The sequence below is a fragment of the Artemia franciscana genome, chromosome 11, assembly GCF_032884065.1.
Source record: "Artemia franciscana chromosome 11, ASM3288406v1, whole genome shotgun sequence".
Taxonomy (NCBI): domain Eukaryota; kingdom Metazoa; phylum Arthropoda; class Branchiopoda; order Anostraca; family Artemiidae; genus Artemia; species Artemia franciscana.
In genome coordinates this window covers 18902462-18927760 of record NC_088873.1, presented here as the reverse complement: position 1 = coordinate 18927760, position 25299 = coordinate 18902462, and the positions used below count along the sequence as shown (strand labels likewise).

Sequence of the window (25299 nt, the reverse complement as noted above, 5' to 3'; positions counted from 1 at the left end):
GTAGCCAGAACGTTCAGCGAATTTTTGCAGGTATTGGAGAAGCGACCGTAGAGGAAGCTTACGACCGGTCAACTATCTGCATAGATAATTACAGATAATACCTACCTTTCTAGTCTAGCTCCTCTATGTTTCTGTCACCTGTCACAGAAGACAAACTCCTGGAGATTGTGCAAGCAACGAAATAAGATCACTCCGAAGGTCTAGACGGGTCGTCAACTTACCTCAACAAGAAGATCATGAATTGCTATGTCAGCGTTATCGTATATTTCATTAATCCTTGCTTTAAGGACGGAATCTTTCCCATTGTTTTCAAGTAGGTTAGGGTTATACATCTCCAAATAGGCAGATACTCGAAGCAGCCTTGGAATCGCCACCCTATCTTTATTCTCTCTGGTTTTTCAAAAATAATAAAGCGTTGTATCTACGTCAGAAATGAACTGAATAGATTAACAAATATTAAAAAGTTTACAAAAAATTCCAATTCCTTGAAAAAAAATCAAGTGTTGCACTGACACCGGAAATTAAATATCAAACAGAAAAAGTCTCTTAGCTGCTACTGGCAAAGTAGGTGTTTCATAACAAGCAAAAAGTGGAACTACGCCGTATAGACCAGATGCAGAAAAACAGGATATGCCATTTATACAGACATTAGAGTTCAAAAGATCTGATATCAAGTAACCCAAATCGGCTCTCCAGGTTTTCTGGTAGAGAAATTTGAATGTCAAAATGTGCTAGGACTATTGTAATCCTAGGACAAACAGTCTAAGTAATAAAAAATATTCAAAGCCTGCTAATTGTAGCTTCAATTTGGCTCAACACTTCAAGAAGTTCAGAGATTTCTTCGCTTGACCTACAAAAATAAATTTGAATCAAAGAACAAATAAATATAATATATCTTTATAGATTTTTTTTTTCAGGGACAGATCTACCTTTGTTTAACCCCTAGACAAAACCTTGCGGGCGCATCCGTAATTTTTTGGAAACTTCAGCATCTTCAAATCCACTATGGATTCGCACATAACCCGGTATTGACAAAGGGGTATAGAGAATAGGGCCTTTTTTTATCTTATTAATTACCTTATTTTATCCCTATCTGAGTCCAAATGTGATTTTAAATCCTACATAATAGCATAAACATTAGGCATAAACACTAACAAAGCGTCAACTACCCTGCCAATATAGTTTTCTTAGTCGATTTGAATACATCGAACGTTCAAGAAACTGGGAAAAGAATAAAATAACATATTCTAACAATCTTTTCTTAATGGTGGATTTCGAACCTCCTCCGACCCATCTCAATCCACAAATTTTACATCCTTAAACGCTAAGGTCATGTTAAAAAAGACCTAGTTTCTCACTCAGTTTGATTAATCTTTCCGTTTCTTATGCAAATTGTTTTTTCTTAGATCTTGATATAAAAACTTAACAGCAGCATTGAAAAGATTTCAAAAACTTTTGGAATGAGATTTTGAGGTTTCAAAAGATTCTTTCCATTCAAGTTTTGTTTTGTAATGTCAGATTTCAAGCAACGTGATAGCGTTAACTCAAAGATTGGTCTAAGGTCTAGTGTGTTTTTTTTTTCCCGGATTCATCAAATAGAAGTGATACGATACATGCCAAATGACTTTTCCTGTAATGAACTGTTAGTTCTTGTGCCCTTTGAAGTGCCAAAACTGATCAGATGGGTAACCTATTGCCCCATGTACACTGGACATTCCTGCAATCTCACCTGTCATCGGATCAAAATATAAAGATGGTTATTTAAGGGTGGTTCAGGAAATATATTTCCCGAAGCTGTAGGATCAATGCAACTCAAGTGTAATACCCTCAAATTCTGCAATTTACATACTTCAGCAGACGTTTCATAGATATATATTAAAGAGAATTTTGGGCCAAGAGTGCAATAGTCTGAGCAATAATTGTAAGCCAGACGTAATAATTGTAGTAATATTTATAACAATATTGACTAGCAGTAAAGCCAACAAGTATCCTATTGATGTGCGTGTAACTGAACCACCGTGTAACTGAACCCCAAGAAACTTAACCCCTGTAACTGAACCACAGTGCAACTGAATCCTGTATAACCGAACCCCATGTAACAGAACCCTCTGGCAACTGAACCCCGTGCAACTGAACCACCGTACTCAGTTTTTCAGTGTTCTGAAAATATGAGGCAATATCATTAGGTAAAACACAAGTTAGAATCTTTACATGTTCAATCTTGTTGGAATTGTTTATTTTTTAGTGTCATGATATAAACATCTGTCAAGACCATTCATAAAAAAAGCTCTGTTTTATTTTTGCAAACAAATCAGATGTCAGAGAACATTAAAACAGATTGTTTCTCTTTTTTCAGATGAATCAGACCTTTCTGAAGGTTGAATAATAAACACCTGAGTTTAAATTACTAGAAATTTGCGAATCTAGATAACGAATTCTGATCAAATGTCCTTGAGGAAATTAGAGCTAAAAGGGACATGGGAGGGGGACTGGTTGTCCTTCAGCCTTTTTTCTAGCATTCCCACAACATGCCTTGAAAGTTTAAACTTCATGTCCTCAGGTTCATACCCTCAGCTGTTCCCAACAGATTACTGATCTTCTTGTAAAACTGGATGCACATATTACCTTTAGCTTACCTAAGCATAGAACCACAGTACCTTTACATTACCATAGTAACTAAACATATTTGCGAACGATGTGATGGCTGATACATTCAACCATTATAGATATTGCTCTCGTATTTCGTTTTCACAATCAATAAAGAAAAAAAAAGACAATTTTTGATTTTGCTTGGGAGTCTTCTTGAAATTTCTTCAAAATTTGACTTTAATACTCCATGTTTCTTTTTATTTCCTGGATCAAAAATGCCCCCTTTTCTTGATAAAAAAAAACAACTTACATATAAACAATAGGCAACTTGCGTAACTTGGAGCCCTTGCATCAGGGGTGGAGGGTTTTAAGCCCTGGAGGCATAGTTATTAAACTTTTGAACTGTTTGAGATAAAATAGCTATCTACAAATTTAGATCGGATGTATTTGGGCAAAACAGAGGATGAGTTTAGAAACACTCCGATACTTTTGATACTTAAAAAGTGGACTGGAACTTTTGACTTCCAGTCGAAACAGAAATGTTTTCCATATGAGCATTATGTATATGAATCTTATGTATCTAAACCTTATTATAATACTGCCTCATGTTTGTAAAATATCAAACAGTTCGTGGTAACGAACTGTAGTAAGGAGCGACCCGGCGCAATAGTAACCAAAACTCTAAAAAATGGAATTTTTATGCCAATAGCTACATTAAAACAATCGCAATTTAATGCTGATTTTAAATATATAAGTTTCATCAAGATTAGTCTTACCCGTCAAAGGTTACGAGCCTGAGAAGATTTGCCTCATTTTAGAAAATAGGGGGAAATACCCTCTAAAGGTCATACGATCTTAACGAAAATCACACCATCAGATTCAACGTCTCAGAGAACCTTACTGTAGAAGTTTAAAGCCCCTATCTACAAAAATGTGGAATTTAGCATTTTTTGCCAGAAGACAAATCACGGATGCGTGTTTATTTGTTTTTTTGTTTTGTTTTTCTTTTTTCCCAGGAGTGATCGTATCGACTCAGTGGTCCTAGAATGTCACAAAAGGGCTCATTCTAACGAAAATTAAAAGTTCTAATGCCCTTTTTAAGTGACCCAAAAATTGGAGGGCACCTAGGCCCCCTCCCACGCTCATTTTTTCCCCAAAGTCACCGGATCAAAATTCTGAGATAGCCATTTTATTCACCATAGTCGAATAACCTAATAACTATGTCTTTGGGGACGACTTACTCCCCCGCAGTCGCCGTGGGAGGGGTTGCAAATTACAAACTTTGACCTGTGTTTACATATAGTAATGGTTAGTTGGAAGTGTACAGACGTTTTCAGGGGGATTTTTTTGGTTTAGGGGGAGAGTTGAAGGGGAGGTTACGTGGGAAGATCTTTCAATGGAGGAATGTTTTATTAGGGAAGAGACTTTCAATAGAGGGGGCGTAGGATTTTCTAGCATTATTTAAAAAGACAATGAAAAAATAAATATGAAAAGTTTTTTTCTACTGAAAGTGAGGAGCAGCATTAAAACTTAAAACGAACAGAAATTATTACGCATATGAGGGGTTTACCTCCTTGTAATACCTCGCTATTTACGCTAAAGTATTTTTTAGTAATTTCAACTATTTATTCTACGGCCTTTGTGATTCAGGGGTCATTCTTAAGGAATAGGGACAAAATTTAAGCTTTAGTATAAAGAGCGAGGTATCTACGAGGGTTGAGCCCCTTCATATACGCAATAAAAACATACGAATATAGAAGTTCGCTACGTAAGTTAATTCGTAAGTTACGTAGATTTTTTTACTTATGAAAACGTTCGTAAAAAATTAAAAGTTATAGTTGCTTTTTTAAGTAATCAAAAAATTGGAGGGCAACTAGGCCTCCTCTCTCGCTCCTTTTTTTTACAAAATCTTCCGATTAAAACTATGAAAAAGCCATTTAGCCCCAAAAAAATTAATATACAAATTTCGTTTTAATTATTTATGCGTAGAGAGCCAAGATAAAAAAATGCATTAATTCTGCATTTTTAGCGTAAGAGCGGGACGTTGATGAGGAAGCAGCCTCTTTCATATACGAGGTAATTTTTGTTCGTTTTAAGTTTTAATGTCGCTCCTTACTTTCATTTAAAAAAACTTGTTTTTTTTGTTTACTTGACAAACTGAGTACGGTGGTCGAGTTGCATGAGGATTCAGTTATACGAGGGTTTAATTGCACAGTGATTCAGTTGAACGAAGGCCCAGTTGCATGGGCGTTCAGTTGCATGGGGGTTGAGTTGAACTAGAGTTCAGTTAAATGAGTTCAACTGCACGAGTGTTCAGTTACACGAAGGCTGGGTTGAACGAGGGTTCAGCTGCACGGGGGTTCAGTTGCATGGTGGTTCAGTTTCCCGGTGGTTCAGTTGCAAGGTGGCTTAGTTGAACGGTGGTTAAAATAAAGAGGTTCAGTTATTTGGGGCTCAGTTGCACGGTGGCTCAGTTGCAATGGACCATCAAAACAATTAGAAGACCAAAAAATCTCCTACAACACTTAATATCCATCTTAAGGGGCTGTAGACCTTGGACACGAGCCCCACTACCCCCTCCCAAAAAACAACATAAATTATTAGGGATTGTCCTACAGTTGTCTTGTTCTTTTTTTACTAGCTTTGAAGCTCCTCCTTCGAATTGTGAGAAACAACATTTACATCTTTCCATTAGGAAGCATAATTCACAGTAAAGTCTAGGGGGGGGGGACCGAAACATTTCTTAAAATTTCTTTTAAAGTAGACACAAGTAGGTATTTTAAAAACCAAGATGACTAAATTTTTATTCTGAAAGAAAATAGCAAAAAACGGTATTTTTAGGCTTCTTTGTAGGCTTCATCTTCCTATTGTCCCCAATAGGGTAATGTTCAAAATCAGTTTCCCTGCCCTTTTTGGGTTTCTGTGATACAGCTTGAATTTCCTAACTGTTAAGAAAACTAAGATTTCAACGTATTCAAGAGAATTAAAGTATGAACATCTGAAGGTTGCTGATATACTTGAACAAAATAAAAGAAAACGCGTTAAAATAGCGCAAATGTTTAAAAGTACTGCTTAATTTATTTTTCGTCGTCTATGGTGCATAAAGGTGAAAAATTCCCCCTCCCCCAGTACTTATAATGTTACATTATGCAATAATTTTTTTTGCACAACATGGAAATTTTCCAAAATCATTTAGATTTGTTAATTAATATCGGTTATTTTAGCCTTCTATAAGTAGTACAATATGTAACATCTTTTAATGGTATATTTTCACTTGGATGAAAATGGAGGTGTGGGTCAGCAAGAGGAACCATACGGATGAAAATTCAATAAAAGTTGGCTTGTATTCTACAACTATCTAAAACTTACAAAAATACGGAGGGGGGGGGATTAGTAGCATCCCCTCCATCTATTTGATGGCGCCTATTCCCAGCATTCTGACGACACTCATATCTCACCATTCCGATGAAAGCCGGCAGGTGTTATTATTATGTAATTGTATAGTACATAGATATGGATCTTAAATTTTAACATTACTCCTTAGCCTCAATATTGATCAATATTGATCCATTGCAATTTGTTTCGTACTTAGTTTATATTTCTTTAGTGTTTAAAAAGGATATACAATTTGAAACATTTCTTGAATGAGCCTCCCTCTATCATTGATTAAGCATTTCTCCGATGTTTTTATGATTCAAATATACTTTAAATCCACTGATACCCAAGCCATCCATCCTTGCACTTTAGATATGACACTTAAGGTTTCAAATTGCTCCTTTGCCTTAGCAAATCATTTTATATATTGCACTATGTTTCGTGTTTAATTTCATATTTCCTTACTGTTAAAAAGGAGATAGAATTTCAATGTGTATTTCATCTTCAATGTGCATTTGGTTTATTTCATCTCTGATAGTGTATTCAAGTTCTGATAAAGTAAAATAATCCATTACTAAAAATATCCTATAAACAATCCACAATGTTACCGCTCTGATAATATCCCTTAACCGTTACTTAGCATCCAGGTACGCTTTATAGATCAAAGATCAATAGCATTGGGATGTTTGCAACATCTCAAGTGGAATGGATTGGAAATGCGCGATCTATTTATTAGTTCTAGAGACTGAGCTGCGAATTCTCTGGGTCGTGGAAACAGCTTGTCACGTAGAAGATACTTCCCGAATCAAAATATTAAGAATAGTCAGCTGGTCCAGCCGTCTAAGGCTCTGGTCTGGTAATCTGAAAATTTTTGTCTTACATTCGATTCCTAAAGCGGATAAAACACATTGAAAAAATATCCCGAAAAGCAAAAGAAAAAAAATCTTCAAGTTATATGAAATTTTGAAGAAAAATTTCTTGAAATAAGGCATGAACATGTTTGCCGTCATTACGTAGCGGTCAGGTGCGTACCGCCATTACGTAAAACTAAAATGTGTGCCGTCATTATATAACACCCACGTGTGTGCCGTCCTCAATTACAACCGGGGGTTGCCCACTTGACTAGTGGTGCCTGAGCTCTAACAAGTCACATAAGATTACATAATCCTTCATAACTTTAGCCAGTCACGCGAGACTACGTCAACCTCTTACGCAGCAATCAGGTATAGTACACCATTACATAGCAATAACATCTGCTAGCTGTCGTCCGAATGCTGGGATATGGGCATCGTCGGAATTGTGGAATATGGGCGTCGTCAGAATGGTTTGACATGGGCGTTGTCAAATAGATTGAGGGGATATTACTGGTATTAGGCAAAACTATAGTGCATAACCGGAAGTTGCTAACCTGTTGCTGGTTTTTGCTTTATATCCCCTGCACTATTCTTTTTGAAGGAGATATATCTTTACAAGAGAATACATTCTATTAAAATTCAATCCAATCAGAGGAAAAATTTTATGAACTCAAAATTTGTTAGGTCCCTTCTCTGGCGATGAAACTACACTTTCTCAGGCCAGGCTGTATTTTTCATACGATGAATTTATCAAACTGTTCACTGAAAATTAGTTTTTTAGATTCTGGTTACAAAGAGCCAAGGTTTGCTATTCATTAGGCTACAAGTTCTGCTCCATTTATAGAGTGACAAAAATACTACAGAAATTACAATATTAAGATAACTAAATAAGAAAAAATTGGTATTATCAGTAACCGAAACTGGCATGTAGAGTGCTAATGTCTGATGTGTTAACCTTCAGTCAAAAGTAAAACATTCTACAGCTTTGCAGATACGGGCCTCAATCCCCTTCGGTAATGTTTTCTGATATCCTGAATCTAATGGTACGATTTTTTAATAAAATCCCTTGACTATTTGGAGGCGTCTTCCCTTTTCTCCAAAATAAGACAACGTTTCTCAGTTTCGTCGCTTTTGTTAAGCAATGTTAAACTTAAGGAATTTTATATATGTGGAATAACCATGAAAAGAAAATTCTTTCGATGCGTCCATCGTTGTCAAAGTTTCATTTTTTTAATATTGCGGTTACTGTTGGGCTGAGTCGGTCCTCACTTACAGTTTGTTACCACAAACAGTTTGATAATTGCAACGGGTAAGTATATATTTCTTGAATGTTGTGCATTACATTCGATAAACCTAACCCAGTATCACTTTACTAAGATTATTCTTTAGGCGAGGCTTTAGGCTATATTTGAGTGAGTGAAGTTTTTTAATCAATAATATTAGAAATCTTTTAAAAGTAGTGGGAATAATTTGTCAATTGATAAAGCCAGCACTTTTGATAAACAACTTGTGTGTAGATACTAGTGCCGTTATATTCCAAAGAAATACGTTCAACTTTCACTCTAAAGGGAATTTGTGTTGTTTGCAGTATTCATGGTGCGACAGGAAGCAGCAAAATCTATATTTGCCCCTCCTGAGAAAAAACTTAGATCCGGCTCTGTTTCAAGCCATAAGGCCCTTTACGATGGTTTTACCAAGACAAAGAAATAAAAAAGCACATCTAGCAGTTTTTCCAACTAGAATATGTTTTTAAATTTTCATTTCTATCGGCTGTGATTCGCTCTTTACAAGGTAGCAGCTATTGCTACAACGATGGTAACACTGTCCTACCTACTTGATCTCAAAACCAGAAGTAACACGTCAAATTGATCGTGCACTTAAAAGTACCTTTTCTTTTGACAGAATGACTGAATAGTTTTAATCTTCTTATCTATTGTTTCCTTACAGCTAGAAAGATTTGAAAACTTTCTAATTGCTTTTGCTGCGTCTTTAGAGTAGGAGAGTGCCTTTAAGAAATCTTCCTCGTCTTCAGCATAAGCCTAAAAATAGAAATTTAATCATGAAATATTTTTGTTTTTGTGTTTCTTCAAAGGGATAAAATATTGGGGCTCACCATAAAGCGACCTAAGCTTCTACGACTACGCTAAGCTTCTAAAAAAAATGAGATTTGGGGCGACCGCTCATCCCTAACTAGCATGGACCACTACTAAAATTAATAATCTTTATAGAAGAAAACACGATACTTTCATGGTCTTACATAAAGGAAATGAGGGGTTATCCATTTAGAAAGGATCGCTTTTTGAGAATCTCAAAAATCGGCTTTTCCAAACGACATGACATGGTGGTTAGCCAACGGCAGGGCTTTAAAAGTATCCTGGTGGCTCACATTTCCCCAATACAAGGTATGTCGGTACACTAGTAAATTTAGTGTATAGTACTTCTTTTCTTCTTTTTTTTTGATTTTAGAGACCGGTATTGTGGCCAAAATTCCTCACCATAAGCTAATGAGTAAATTAAATAAGCTCCAAGTCTATTTACTAAACCATAGTCTCCCCAATCTTCCGGATGTATGTTAGGAGGGCTGGAATGCTTAACCCTCATTTTAGGCCTTTTACCATTTGAGTGTGTAGATGTTAGTATTTGGATAAATTTTTTTAAGAGAGAGAGAGAAAAAAAAAAAAACAATCCAACTCACTTGAACAATTTTCAGACTGTTATACTATTCTTTTGTAAAATAAACGACTTGTCTAGAAGAAGGACACCAACTCACAAAATATTGAGATAGGGGGCAAAATGTATCTTAAGGAATCTAGGGTTGGTATTTGGGGGTAGTCCTGTTCTTATGTAATTTTTCTCAATAAAAATACTGTAAAAACAATTTTCGAAGGAAAATTCCAAAAAAGCTATTTTATAAAATCTTGAGGCAAATGGACAAAAAAAGGGAAGTAATGCCCCCAAATTCGTGAAACTAGACTATAAGGAACAATTCTACCCCCTATCCCCCTATAGTGTTTACAAAAATATACTCAGGTCCCTAAAATACTTGAAGGGAATCTGACAGGGTCAAGCAAAGATCATTCTGCTCGGTTAATGCCAAAAGACTCTTTGATGACAGGATACTTAGCTACAGACCAACTGATTTGCATATAATAAAAGGTTACAATAAACTGAAAAACCTTAGTTGCGTCCTTGAAAGAACACTGTTTTTCAAATTTGACCCTCTCTCTTGTGGAAGAATAAACTTACAAATTAAAATAACTCCTAATTAAAAGAAAATTCCATTGTTTCTGATTAACAAAAGAGGGATACACAAGTTGAGTTTGATATTACAGTAGTTTTTTTTTCTTTACCTCCGTTGTTTGCAGTGTTTACTATATAACGGGTTTTTCAATAAATAAATACCTTTTATTTCAGATTGAATTCATGAAAGACGAGTGTCTTTGGAATTTTAATCACATGAGCAAACAGATGTACGCATTTAATGAAACTACATTTATATTTTAAATCCAATGCTGGGCCACTATTTTTTCCGATCTGTTTGAGCACAAAGTTTTTGAAAACAACTTTGAGAAAACAGATCAAGATAGAAACATAATTCTCTCAGAATTCCTTTGTTCGAAGATAGAAATCTAAATCTTATGTATAAGCATCTTCGTCAAGAGTACAAAATTAAAATTTATATTGCTGAAATTAAAGAAAATTTTAAGCTACAGTATTAAGAGCAAAGAATATAAGTGGGAACACTGCTTATGCTTTGGGTATTACCGGTTTTTCTTAGTTAAATTTTTAACTTTCATACGAAAATTTTTTTTTATCAAGTACAATAGAAACATTTATTTATGTATTGAACTTTTAATTTATAATGATTTCTTGAACAACTAAAGTTAATTTTAGGTTTCCTTATGTCCCCAGCCGAATATTGCCAAGATTACCTGTGCTGTAGATATATGGAATAATGCCAGATGATCATATGCTTTTGCTTTCGCATAAAAACTAATGATAGTCTTCTCGTAGCGTTTATTAAGCTTCCAATTTTCACTTTGAAGGTAATTAGCTGCTGACACATAGACTTCAACATCTCTTGCAGCAGATGCATAGATAATTACTTTTTCTACGTCACCTAGTTTTTCAAGGGCTTTAATAGCTAAGGTTTTGTTTCCAGATTGGTTGTATTTTTGGGCTGCCTCAGAGTAGAGCCCACTGTCCATGCAGAGTTCAGCTATTTTTTCAAGAATTACCGTGTTTCCGTTATTGCTAATATCTTCTTTTATATTAAAAAGTTCTAAAGTACTGGAACACAGCCTTAGGTGATGTATCTTTGCTAGTGAGACTGCTGTTTCAACCTAAAAACACAGAACAAGAAGAAGAAGAAGGAAAAGCCGTACATAAAAAGGACAAGATAAATAGATTGTAACTGGTCCGATACAGAAACACAAGAAAACGGAGATTGTTTCGTAATCTGGATTACGAATGGCTTAATAAATTCAAAAAAGATTTAAATTTGAATGTTTTAGTTGCTCTGAAAGATTGGGTTTATCAGTGAGAGATAGCTCTTTCAGATTCTGTAGTAGTTTTGCTATGCCAAGGCTCATGGTAAGTTCATTAGCATAACCATAATAGCTCAAAATTTGTACAATTAGTTTACCTAGCAACCAGATACGATCATGGACCCTCCCTAAAAATCAGAATATCCTAAAAAGGGTTGATAACTACATATAGGGCAATATTCAAAACGGAATATAATTTTTATATAAAGGTCATACTACTTAATAGGAGAAAGCACAAAGAATTTTTAAAACTCGCTCAATGAAACAATTATTTTGTATAAAATCAGCCTCAGAATAAGGCAATAACAGCAGTTTTGAATCAGAACTTCAAAGATTAACAAGTGATCTTAAGATAATCCTTTTTATGTTAGTAATTTTGAATTTATAGTTAATTAGAATGCCTTACGTTTTAGTTTTATCCTTTAAGTAATCCATTTCTTCATTAAACAAAACATAAGAATTCAGTTTCATGATTAAATGTTTAAACATCACCAATGAGCTAAAAAGTTCGACTTCAAAAATTAACAAGTGATCTTAAGATAATCCTTTTTATGTAAGTAATTTTGAATTCATAGTTGATTAGAATGCCTTACGTTTTAGTTTTATCCTTTAAGTAATCCATTTTTTCATTACACAAAACATAAGAATTCAGTTTCATGGTTAAATGTTTAAACATCACCAATGAGCTAAAAAGTTCACAATGAGTTGTATCGAGTATCAAAATAGCCCATCAGAGAAGGGTAGCATAGAAGATGCATGACTAGAGCCCCATATAATTATCGTATTTTGATGAATATAGATCTGTATATGCAGTTATGTAGACTTAGATATTAGTAGCCAATGTCAAGTTTAAAAAAAAATACATAGCTAAGAAATCAGCAAAAAGGCTGAGGAAAAGTTTATGTGGAACTAGAAACGAACCAAATCCCTTTTTTTATTCAACCAAATCCCTTCTCTTCTAGTTGTATTTCAAGTGAACTCTAACACATAATTTACTAGCCTAATATTCCGAGAGTTATTCAATATTCAGTCTAAAGTGCTTTTCTCAATAAGATCGAAAGAGGGCTACGTAATATGACATCATTTATTTCTCCAGACCTTGCGTAAATATCTTTTCTTTATGAGATCCTAGGCTACTTATCATTTATATATGGTTAAGTAACAAAATAGAGCAAAATGTGCAGCCAAGTTGTCAAAATGGTGTATATTGCTTGTTAAGCTGAAACTTCCAGGGGATATTGAGGTTGGTGTTAGGGATGCAAGTAGAGTGCTTTTTTGGAAAAAGGACAGCTAAAGCAAAAGACAATATCTGGTTACGTATCATCAAATGCCATACCTGCAATGCCTCAGGAGTGGAAATTCATTGTGTTAAGATAGGGTAAGGGGACAGGTAGCACTAGTCCTATTTTAAACTTTTTTTAACCTTGAGATATCATTTTTTATTGATTGGTTGATGTTACATAAGTGAAAACACAGGGCTCAAAATAGATCTAGTATCAGGAAATAAACAAAATGTTCTGGTCTTTAGAATATTTAGTCAAAGTTGGCCCCACTGCTGTTTGTGGTAATTGCTCTTTTTTCTAGGTTTAAATTGATAATTCACTACAGTTGTTTGTTTGTTTTTTGTCTCATTTATTCATTGACAGTAATTTCTATTAGGTTTCAGTTTGGATTATTTTATAACTACTTTTACTCGGTCCTATTACTACTACTACTACTACTACTACTACTACTACTACTACTACTACTACTACTACTACTACTACTACTACTACTACTACTACTACTATTACTACTACTATTACTACTACTACTACAGCTACTACTACTACTACTAATACTACTATTACTATAACTACTACTACTTCCAGTACTACTACTACTACTACTACTACTACTACTACTACTAATGCTACTACTACTACTACTACTACTACTACTACTGCTACTACTACTACTTCTACTACTACTACTACTACTACTACTACTTCTACTACTACTACTACTACTACTACTACTACTACTACTACTACTACTACTACTACTACTACTACTACTACTACTACTACTACTACTACTACTACTACTACTACTACTACTACTACTACTACTACTAATGGTGAAGTTTAAGCAGTTAACCATGAAGGTGAATTCATATATTTTGTGTGATTAAAAAAATGGATTACTTAAAGGATAAAACTAAAAGATACGATATTCCAATTGATTATGAATTCAAAATACTTACATAGAAAGCATTATATTGAAATCATTTGTTCATTTTGAAGTTCTGATTCAAAACTTCTGCTAATGCCCTACTCTTAAGCTGCTTTGATCTCTATATATAAAAATAAGTTGTTTGTCTGTTGACTGACGTCCTGTTTGTGTGTCGACTGACGCTATGTTTGTCGACTGACGTCATTATAAGGATTGAGCTGTATGTCGTCATGAAGCTGTTTGTCAACTGACGTCATGTTTGTCGATTGACGAAATTACAGACCGGGACATCGGGACACAAATGACGACCGGGACACTCAAACAGAAATTACAGACTGGGACACCGGGACACAAATAACGACCGGGACACAGGGAATATAAATGACGACCGGGACACAGGGACACAACTACAACGGGGACGCCGTGGGGCACAGGGGGGATATATAAATGACGACCGGGACACAGAGAATGTTCGATTAGCAATCACCATCAACAAAGCTCAAGGGCAATCATTATAATAATGAGGTATAGATCTGAATACGGATTGTTTTTCCCATGGATAATTATATGTTGCATGTTCAAGAGTCGGTAAACCTGACAATCTATTTATATACACAGACAATGGGACAGCAAAGAATGTTGTATATTCGCAAGTTTTACAAACATATATATATCTATCTATATTCACAGGTGGGACACAGGGACACAACTACAGTGGTGCGTAACTAATATGGCGCGAAAAAAGCTAAAAAAAAGAAAAAAACCTAAAAAGAAAAAAAATTAAAAAATAAAAAAGGTAAAAAACTAAAAAGAAAAAAAAACACCAGGAAACAAATGACGACCGGGACACAGGGACACAACTACAACGGGGACGCCGGGGGGCACAGGGGGATATATAATGACGACGGGGACACAGGGAATGTTCGATTAGCAATCATCATCAACAAAGCTCAAGGGCAATCATTAGAATAATGAGGTATAGATCTGAATACGGATTGTTTTTCCCATGGACAATAATATATTTCATGTTCAAGAGTCGGTAAACCCGACAATCTATTTATATGCACAGACAACGGGACAGCGAAGAATGTTGTATATTCGCAAGTTTTACGTAGTTAAAAACATATATATATATCTATCTATATTCACAGGTGGGACACAGGGACACAACTACAATGGCGCGTAACTAATATGGCACGTAACGACTTACGCGCACGGGGGGCTTGGGGGGCGCGAAGCGCCCCCACCAACTAGGTGTTGGGGTGGCGCGAAGCGCCACCCCAACAGCTAGTACAGAGTAATTGTGTCAATGAACGAGTTTTCAAAATTCATTGCGATCGCTCCTATTCAGTAGTATGACCCGAATATAGAAATTTATATTCCTGTTTGAATATTGGCTTATACGTAGTCGTCGATCCTGTTACAGGACAATCTGGTTGCTGGGGAAGGTCCATGACCGGATCTGGTTGCTAAGTAAGCTGGTTATGCAAATTTTGTGCTAATATGGTCATGCCAATGAACTTACCATGAGCGCTAGTATAGCAATACTACTTTCTGTGAGGAGAAGGTGACGAACTTTTAATATCTTTATCTGGAAAAAGCAAGTTTTTGGTTTTGAAAATTAAAAGTGGCATTAAAACCTAAATTGAACGTAAATATCCTTCCATATGAGGTAGGCTACCGTCCCCACGGTACCTACTCTTTACGCCACATTTCATAAGTGGGTTAATGGGCCCCAAACTGCGTAATTGTTTTCTAATCGGTTTCAAGCCAATGGAACAAATTACTAATTTTTTCGCTCATTTCTAGGGAGCTCCTGCTCCCTTTTGGAACATACCTTATGTTTTTATGGTTCAAACCATTCAGAAAATAAATTTCTTTGGTCCAAATTTCAGGTGATCGAATTTTTTCCGATTTTTGCACATTGGCCTTGCAAATATATATATTTCAAGTCAACCAAAAAAAGCAGTTCGTCTCATTTTAAGTAAGGTTTTTGGAAAGTCTGTTTCTCAACTTAAACTATTTTGTGCATTAAGGTCCATTGTCCCAGGAACTGACGGATACAAGTTTCAAGCCACCAGAACAAAACGAAAAAATTCTTGTCCATTTTGGTTAATTACATAAGAACAGGTCTAGGCTTCTTCCGGAAAATCTACTCTGTGGAAAATTATTCACCATGAAAAATCTCTCCTGGTAAATCCCTCTCCCCAGAAATATTTCTCCGGATAATTGCCCCAACCCTATTTTTCTCTGTTGCTCCTCAATTTTGGGTGTAGGGAAATTTTTCCCGAGGAAATTTTTCTGGGCCATCATCCGTGGGAAGGAATTTTCCGTGGAGAGGAATTTCTTGAGAGGAAGTTTTCGGGGAAATTTTCCACGGGAAGGGGGGTTGTCGGGGGTTTTTGCTCAAAGGGATTTATCCTGGGGTATTTCTGGGGATACCTCCGGCTACCTGTAAGAACATAGGACAAAAACTTTTATTTTGAACGTTTTGAAACTTGTCAAACCTGTAAATGCAACATATGTATGCATGTTTTTTGCATAATTTATGTTTTATGCTTTATATTTACATATGTGTTTTATGTTTATATGTTTTATGTTTCAATATATGTATGTATTATGTGTTTTATGCCTGTATATTTTATGCCATATATGTTTTATGCATAAAATATACATACATGGATCTTTGCAAGCACTTATTTAAGATTATTATAACAAAATCATAACATTAAAAGGTTCTTCTAATAAAATGGCAGAATAAAAGCTGTCAACAGGATATTGTCAGGGTAGCCTCGACCCAATAGAAGACAAAGTGTTATGCCGGTTTTTAACCGGAACGGTTTAGCTGCTGTCCGTTATTTTAGCTCTTGAACAAAAACTGAAAAGAAACACTTCAAATATTACAAAAAGTAACCCATGATAGCATTACGTGAATTAAAAACAGGAATAGAAATTAATTCTTAAAAAAAATTCTCTCAAAATTGTTCATTGTTTAAAAATATTGCCTCAACAAACTAAACATATTGTTTAATTAATATCGAATTGAATAGAGACGAACAGAAATGTCTTGACCAAAAAAGTAACCTTTTTAAGAAGTAAAATTAAATTCAGATTAATGAATGTATTTTTCTAGGGGATATTCCTTCCTATAGCCTTGACTAGAGTTGTGACTCTTCTTTTTTTGCAGCGTTTTTACAAATAAAAATCGTAATGTTCAAAATGAACGGCTTTTCCAGTAAAGTGAAAAAAACACAGACCTTTTGGGGGTTTAAGGGGACAGTAACCCATTCTTATATACGATAACACTTTTTTTGTAGATGTTTATTACATTATTATTTTCTCTTTTCAATGTTACTGTTGAGAAGCACACAGTTTAAGATACAAATCATTTTCAGTGAAGCGCAAATAACACTATAGCCTCCAGCTAGTTTAAAGGGACTGTAGCCCCAATCTCAATTGTGGTAATCTCTTTTCGTTTTAAGTTGGACTTACTAAATGACTTTGTTTTTTTCCCGAAATGAAAGTAGAATCATAACGACATGGAAGATATAATATAAATTATAAATTTATAATATATAAATTTATACATATTTTGTAAATATAATAATCTAAAAAAAAGGTTCAATCACTCGGTTAAAGTATAATACATTCTTGGGCTTGATCGAACTTTTCTTCGCCGAGTAATTATTTTTAAGTTATGTGTTCAATATGCTGAAATGAAAGTAGTTTCATTCTTTATTGTATAAATCATGTTACCTCTCGTCCGATAGCATATAAAAGTCTTAAACTTAAGAGCTGAAAGTCTTAAACGAATTTCGTAAATATTCCTGTCGGCAAACAACCACTACTTATTCGATAGATAATTGACAAGAAGCAATTTAGCCACTTGATTAAAGCTTGCTTTTACCCTGTTATTTATTTATTTACAGTAAGCTGAAAGAAAAAATAAAAATAAAATGTGAAAAATGAGCATTTAAACCCAAGAGTAACAGGAAGTTAAAATTTCATGTATGAACAAGTCAAAATTTTTGGGAAAAAAATGAGGCTAATACAACCCATCATATAATTGAGAAAGAAATAAGAACTAAGCTCATTATGTATTACCCAATATAAATTGTATTATGGAAAGAACAACGCTTGTTTTAAGGGAGTCAAAGGGAAGTAGATTAAGGAATAATAATTTTCCCCCGCCTTATTGCCTCTTCAACTTGTTTTGTTATTGTGTTCTCACAATTTCCAGACATTCTAGAATTTTTAAGTTGGACTTATTAAATCACTTTGTTTCTTTCCCGAAATGAAAGTAGAATCATAACGACATGGAAGATATTATGTAAATCATGTTACCTCTCCTCCGATAGCATATAATTGGACTGCTGATTGCCACTGCTCTCGTTGAACCATTTCATTGGCTATTTCCAGTGCTATTTCTTTGTCTAAATTCCTTGGTATGTTTTCCAAAATACTCTCAATAACATCTGATGTATCTTCAGCTCTGAAAATATTCAATTTTTTTTGTTCGATTACTATTTTATTTCTAATATTTGCAAGAAATTTCTTTTCTGGCGGACCCCTGTTGGTTTTGAGAAAAATGTAAACAAAACTAAATAATAAAATGTATTTTAACATTTCCTAGTCTTATGATGAGAATAATTTCAATTATAAAAAATTACCAATTTGTTAGTATTGAAGGGTTTGAGTTTGACAAAAGCAGCACGGAGTTTGCTATGAACATACATATAGCCCTATTATAGCTGAAAAAAGTGCTCCTCCCCCTTGTTTTCTTTCTTTTTCAGTAATTGCCTTTTCCAGCCTAGATTACGTTATTGATAACACACGTTTATAAACTTCTCAAAACATCTTAAAGGGTGAAAGATTTATCCACTCAATTATGAAGATGGTTTAGCAGATAATAGTTTAGAAGGTATATTTCTAGAAATAATTAAATTTAGTGAAACTATGTACAATGACAACACGATATCACGTAGAACTGCGCGAAGGCTCTTTCTAATTTATTGCATAATGTTCGCTATTGAGACTGACTTTTAGAGTGTCATTGACCCACTTATTTCTGCTGGGTACGAGTTTTGTCTATTGAAGATATTTCATCAAACATCAAGCATTTCGGTTTTTTACATAATTTTACATTTTTTATAAGCCTTAAAAAAATGTATTCCTAGTGGATAAGTGTAAGAATAAGTGTCAGTAAAGGCTAAAGTCCTCTGTGGTTGAATAGCCAGGAATAAACTTGCTATTTTGCATAGCTTAATTTTAGAATAAGTTCCCTTTATATTGGCAGTCATAAATTACCTAATCAAAAACTGAAGTGACGTTTCTTTGTTTCAAATACTGAAGAGCATTTGAGCCTCCAATAAATAACAGGACTTGATTCAGTCCAATATTACTGGACAAAAAATAGACAAGAAGGACAATTGCGACATATACATAAAAACACATGTTTTTAGAACTGGCTAGGAGATAGAGAAACCGCTAATTTAACTAATAGCTGTGATTGGCTAAAATTTAGAAAAGGGACGGGGAAAAAAATAAGTTTTAAACAAATTAAACATAGGGATCTAAAAGAAATGGGGATCAAAAGAGGTTGTCTTGTCTCAAGATCAAATTGGGAAGGAAAGGAGCTTTCGGTAAGTAATCTTTCTTTAACTGATTTGTGGCAACCACCTGTCGGGTCTCAACTTCCTTGAATGTAATGTTAAAATAATATTATAAGACTTTTTTGTCAGTTTGTTTAAGCCGAGACGCCCTAATTTTGTGTTCAAATAAGTTGCAATTAAATCTTTCGAATCCCCTTTTAGGTTTTGCCTTAACTTTAGTTAGAGCTTAGTATTAGAGTTACTCCGATTTAATTCCTTTGATGAAGGCATTTTATTAATCTAGATTCAGACTGAAAGCTTTGATTACCTTTTAAATAGCTCAAGGTTTCTTAGTTTTTTTGTTGTTGATTGGGTTTATCTCATCCCTTTTCTCAGTTAAGGCCAGGTCAGTCTAGAACCAGCATAGCTGTAAGATAAATCAAACTAAAGATTCATTATTCATAAGATTTATCCCTTTCCCAAATTACTGTTAATTGTGCAGGAGTGAGAATTAACTTGGAATAACCAGGTGTTAACGGGGGTAACTCGCAACAACGGAAAGCTATAAGAGCTTTGTAACCCCCCCCCCTTCAGCTTAGTGTTTCTTGGAACTTAATTTCAGTGTTTACAATAGATCTTACGCACAGAAATCGGATTTCCTAGTTTTGTGTACCTCCTAGAATGGTTCTCTAGTGTCTATACGATAGATGTTGTCTTGGTGGCAGCTTGTTCTCTTACCTCCCCAGTCCTTTCTCGGCTGTCTATACAGCTAAGCCAGCCGTTTCGTCTGTACAGAGGGGCTAGGGGAGAGGTTATTGATACAAGCTAAGAACTGAAAGTTCTTTCCAAAGACTTGGGGAATTCAGTCAAAGATCTTCCCTGTTGTAGTTAAAGTTTACCTTAGGTAAACTTTAGTAAATTTTACCTCAGGTAAAATTGCCGAGTCACGACGTAGGCAATAATGCTCCTAAACCAATGAAGGGACATTTATTCTTGCTAAGAGAATTAATTGGTAAATACCTTGTTCCTAGTTGAACTGATAAATTTTGTCTAATCAATTGTGGTTATTCAGAGTACTTAGCTCACCTTAAAAGCCCTTAATTTACTTTCTCTCATCCTATTTGAAATTCTTTAACTGATCAAATAAAACTTGTAGTAGTAGTACCCCCACTCCTGACCTAATCAGTAGAGTTTACCTTACTTGATAGTTTGAATTAAAGATCTAAATAGTAAGACTCTAGCCTTACCGGTAAACCTTTTTTCTCGGTGACGACACCTCGTCAGTAAAGAAAGCTTCCTTGATAACTGTGTCACACACACAAAACCAAGCAATTCCGACTGAAACCATTGGAGAAACTTTATTCAATATTACAGAGTACGACAGTTTTCCTCTTTTTATTCTTATCAAATCTAACATTAAAATCAACTTGTCACCGATTTTTCAGTACCGATACTAACTAAATCACCTCAGTCAATCACACCACCAAATTAATCGATGCCTTGGGTGACTAATTTTGTAAATAAGTATCAATACGTTAAGAAGGAGCGTTTTGTAACACACGTTATCTATTGCTGCTTAAGGAAAAACAGATTCTGGTCCTTGAAAGAGGACAACCTTACGTAAAAAAGCTCAGTAAGAAAAGGTATTTTGTTTATAATGCATCTTTTAACGGTGAGTTTAAATAGTTAATCAATTTTTCTATTTTTATAAGGATTTTCTTTTTTTCATTTTTTTTTTGTTTCTCCTGTGACTTATGGAAGAATGGTACAGCCTAACGTTCCATATTTTCAGGAGCGGTCTTTTTTAATTTTATGGACTATCTAAGAAATATCTGAAATACCGTTACTGTTTGCTACTTTTGCCATAGCAAATGATAATATCGCAACTTATCGAAACTTTTATCACTTTTTTTCGAAAATTAGTATTTTCAAAAAGTGGTATACTCGCTAACAAGGACTAAATCAGCACATATCCCTATGCATAGCCGTTTAAAGTAAGTTGACAAACGAATACATATGGAAGAAAGCTTCAAGTCTTTTAGATATTCAGCTGCAAGTAGTTCTATCGTTGTAGAAGTTTGGTCTTTGGGTCATTGACATCTGTGACATTAGAATAGAACTATTAGATTCAGGACTCTCCAGAGTAATTATCAGGCATGAGATCACCATACTCCTCGCCAATTGAAGTATCGTAACATGTCTTGTTTTGGACAAGTAAATTTCAGTTCCTCAATCTACAAAATAGGCCCCAATGTAATATAAATTAAGAAAAGGACACGACAAAAATGAAAATCCTTGAGCTATCCCAAAGAAGAGCTAACAAATTTAACCCTTCCAAAAATGTTTCTGTTATGAAGAAGAAGGAGTGAACAAGTCCTAAGGAGTATTTCCAATGTTCCTCTATAGGGGTAAAGATTCCAGTTTAAGAAGGGATTTATGCTAAAACATATAGGGGTGTAGGTATTTCCTATTTTTGTTTTAATAAATTCAAAATCCAAATCATAGCCTTATTTATGTATCCATGCAAGAAACATGTTTAGCCATCCTCAACCCTTTTATTTACAGTAGGAGTTATTAATGTACTTATCTACTTGCGGGCGTACACAAAATGAGTTTTCTGCGAGATATTAGAGGATATATTGCTGAAGAAGAACGGAAGACTAGATAAACGGGTTTTAGACGACCATAATAGCATGACTTCACAAGCTAAAGCACAAAAATGATCCTCTATTCAATAAGATGATAAAAAAATTCTTACAGGTTTGCCAGTTCCAGTGCTTTCAAAATATAACCTGCTTTAGCATAAAGTTTCGCTGCATTGACTGTAGACGAGGAAGGTCTTGATTCCAGATATGCAGCTGCAACCAGTTGATCTTGAGGATTTGCTTGAAGAGCCACCAAATAAATCACCTTATCCAGTTGATTTTCCTAAAATAAGTTACAAACATTATTTGCCGATCTTAAGCTCGATTTTACATTACGACTATTCGCAACATGTTATGAGTTAGAATGATTGAAACTCTACAATGTTTCTTACCCATATTTCTCCCTATTTCTCCCATATTTCTCTTCTGATTTGTTATAAAAAACAAAACAAAAAATAACAACAACAAAAAACGAAACTGACAACCTCTCATGTAACGCTAAGCTTCCATGTAATATTAAAAAGGTGCTGGATATTTTCCAAAAGAATTATCTAAAGATAGTTTTAGGGGCTCGAATTACTGACAATATATAAAAAAAGGTTGTGTGGAAACATTTGTGCAATTTCAGTTTATAAGGCTATTACAAAAAGGTTAAGAAGGCTAGGTACTTTTACAGACAAATCATGGATTTTACTTTTTGCTCTTTTGGGCGATCTATCTGGGACGAAACAAAAATTAATAGATCTGAAGTGGGTGAAAGGAGGTCGTAAGAAAAGACGCACGAAAGGGAGTAAAATATAAATCCCAGACCAAGGGGAGCCTGCATAACTGTATTGGTCACAGGCAGCTTGGGGGCTGTCATGAGTTGTTTATTCACTCTCTAGAAGTGGATTTACTGTGACTTGCCCTGGAGCGTAAATTTGTATTCTAATAATTGCAATAAAGAAAAAAGCAAGAAAAGGATTATTATTTAAAACTAGTGCAAAAGCGGCTCTGATCTCATTTTTCAAATTCAGGTTCAATTGAATAAATAAAGAGAAAAAATACCTTGCACAGTCTAACAGCAGTACTAAATGCTCCGGCTTCACAATAATATTGACATGCTTTTTCGTAATCAGCTTCATTAACTTCAAAGTGTCTCCCCATGAAATAGCATGCTGCTTTATTTTTGCTTTTTCTGGCAAAGTCACAGGCCAAAACAACTTCATTCCTATAGCAGAGAGAACGGCATAAAGAAACTATGTCCTCACATTTTTTATAGAACTCCATAGCTAATGCGTAGTCTCCTTGGCTTTCAGCATGCTTTGCATACCAGCGTTGAATAGACCTTTAATTGAAAAGAAATTAAGATTTTAATAGGTTAGAACACCAATTGAGATGATCTACTAAATTCAATGTGAAAGTTTGAAAACCATCCTGATTAACATCCAGGATTTTTGTTCAATAGTATTTATGTGCTCATTTTATATCATGTACATGCTGTGCACACAAATGAGTATATAAATGAACAGAAGTAGCATCATAATTCAAATTTCAAATTCAAATTCATTTTATTTAAAAAACATTCGACGGACAGAGCCGATTATTAGTTTTTATTGTCATACACACACAAAAATTCGTCGACAAGTCAAAATTAACATTCACAAAATTAATAATATATACAATTAACAATAATAATTGTCACATACACACGAAAATAAGTCAACAAATATACACAAAATTATAATAATACAATTAACAACAATAATCCGGATTAAAAAGTCGATCCAGCATTAAACAACTTAACAAACGAGGGCACAAAACTAAGCTCATAACGAGCATGTGACACAGTCACAGGTTGAAGTTTTGGTACAGGCTCTGCAACGGCCCTGAGTGGCCTTACCCGTGCCGGTTGATGTTGGGGAGGAAGGATATTTCGGTGTATAGGGCTGGACAAAATTTTATTACCAAAGGATAGGGCTAGTTTTAAACGACGAGATTGAAGGGTTTGAAGTTGAAACTGATTAAGGAGGGATATGTACGGTATTTTTGGGGCTTTTGAGATTACTAGGAGGGCACGGTATTGCACCCTCTCAACCCGGTCCGACTGTTCCCTAGTCAGCCCGAAATGCCATACAGGGCAACAGTATTCAAGTGTGGAACGTATAAAAGAGAAATAGATGCGTAGGAGGTGTGGTGCAGGGATTCCATGGCGAGCCAACAACTTTAGAGACCTGATGGCCAAATTAGCTTTTTTTAACATGCCATCAACATGTTTATTCCACTTCAGATCTGAAGTGATATGAACGCCGAGCAGTTTAATTTCTGTCACGTGACTGGCGCTGGGAATAGGTGGATTAAAAACTGGCGCAGATTTTAAAAAAGAAAATGTTAAAATTACAGATTTATCAAAGTTGACAGTCATTTTGTCCACCTTTGCCTCTTGACATATATCTTTCATTAATGAACCTGCTCTGCTTGGTAGGTTTTTCCGACAACATTCAATGAGCGACAGATCGTCGACATACTTCCAGCGATCGTCCAGTGTTGTTGCCAAATCATTTATTATGACAAGAAACAAAAGTGGTCCCAAGAGGGTACCTTGGGGAACTCCACAAAAAATGGGCAGTGGGTCGGAGTAGGTGGACTTATATTTTGTCCGTTGACATCTACCAGAAAGAAAACTAGCAATTAAACGTACAAGGAATGAATCTACACCTAGTCCAAGAAGTTTTTTTACAAGAATTTTGTGGCAAATTAAATCAAAAGCTTTTCTAAGATCTATTGCAACAAGATTAATCCAAGAATCTGGTTCATCGAGTTTTTGCAAAATACTGTCAATTATACTTACTAAGTAATGAGATGTAGATGTGTTCGGCATATTTCCAAACTGCCTTGGATCAATTTTGTCCAGAATACGGTCTTTCAGCCATGTTGCAACAAAACTTTCATACATATTGCAAAAAATGGGTGTCATAGTGATCGGTCGGAGACCCGAAAAATCATTGGGCGTATCTTTTTTTGGCATTGGTGTAATGAACCCATTTTTCCAAATTGATGGATACTCACCTGTTTTTGTCACCTGATTAAAAAGGAGTGTTAGGGGGCCATTAAGATAATCTGGAAATGCTTTGATGAGATCAACCGGAATATCTACAGGGGTAATGCTTGTTCTTTTAAGCCTTTTTAATTTGAAAAACACCTGGGACTCTGATATCAAAGGGAAATCAAAAGACTCAGGAGGAGGGGTGGGTATTCCCACGCTCAGCAAAGGCGGGAGGGATTGCACAATGTTACCCAGATGTTTATTAAGGGAGTTGGCTGTTACGACGTCATCTTCATCAATGCCAAAATCGACTCCTTTTTCCACCTTGCCCGTCATCCTTTTGATTCGGTTGTACCACTGGCTTGGTTTGGACTCGAACAGATGATTAACTTTACGTTCTACGTATTTGTTGGCGTGTTTTCGAGTGACTTTTCTTAGTTTGTTTTTCAACCTGTTGGC

The 25299-nt window shown here is 35.1% G+C and overlaps 1 protein-coding gene across 2 annotated transcripts in view; it reads right to left on the bottom strand.

The window, feature by feature from the left end:
- Nucleotides 1-622: 622 nt before the first annotated feature.
- Nucleotides 623-25299, bottom strand: part of LOC136032921 (intraflagellar transport protein 140 homolog) — a 145336-nt gene continuing 120659 nt past the window's right edge. For both annotated transcript variants that reach the window (XM_065713383.1, XM_065713385.1), the window contains 6 exons: nt 22863-23142; nt 21929-22098; nt 17924-18071; nt 10751-11161; nt 8706-8857; nt 623-850 (listed from right to left, as the gene is read on the bottom strand). In XM_065713383.1, the coding sequence (XP_065569455.1) occupies nt 781-850; nt 8706-8857; nt 10751-11161; nt 17924-18071; nt 21929-22098; nt 22863-23142 (1231 nt within the window). In that variant the 3' untranslated portion in view covers nt 623-780. The remainder of the gene's footprint in view (nt 851-8705; nt 8858-10750; nt 11162-17923; nt 18072-21928; nt 22099-22862; nt 23143-25299) is intronic.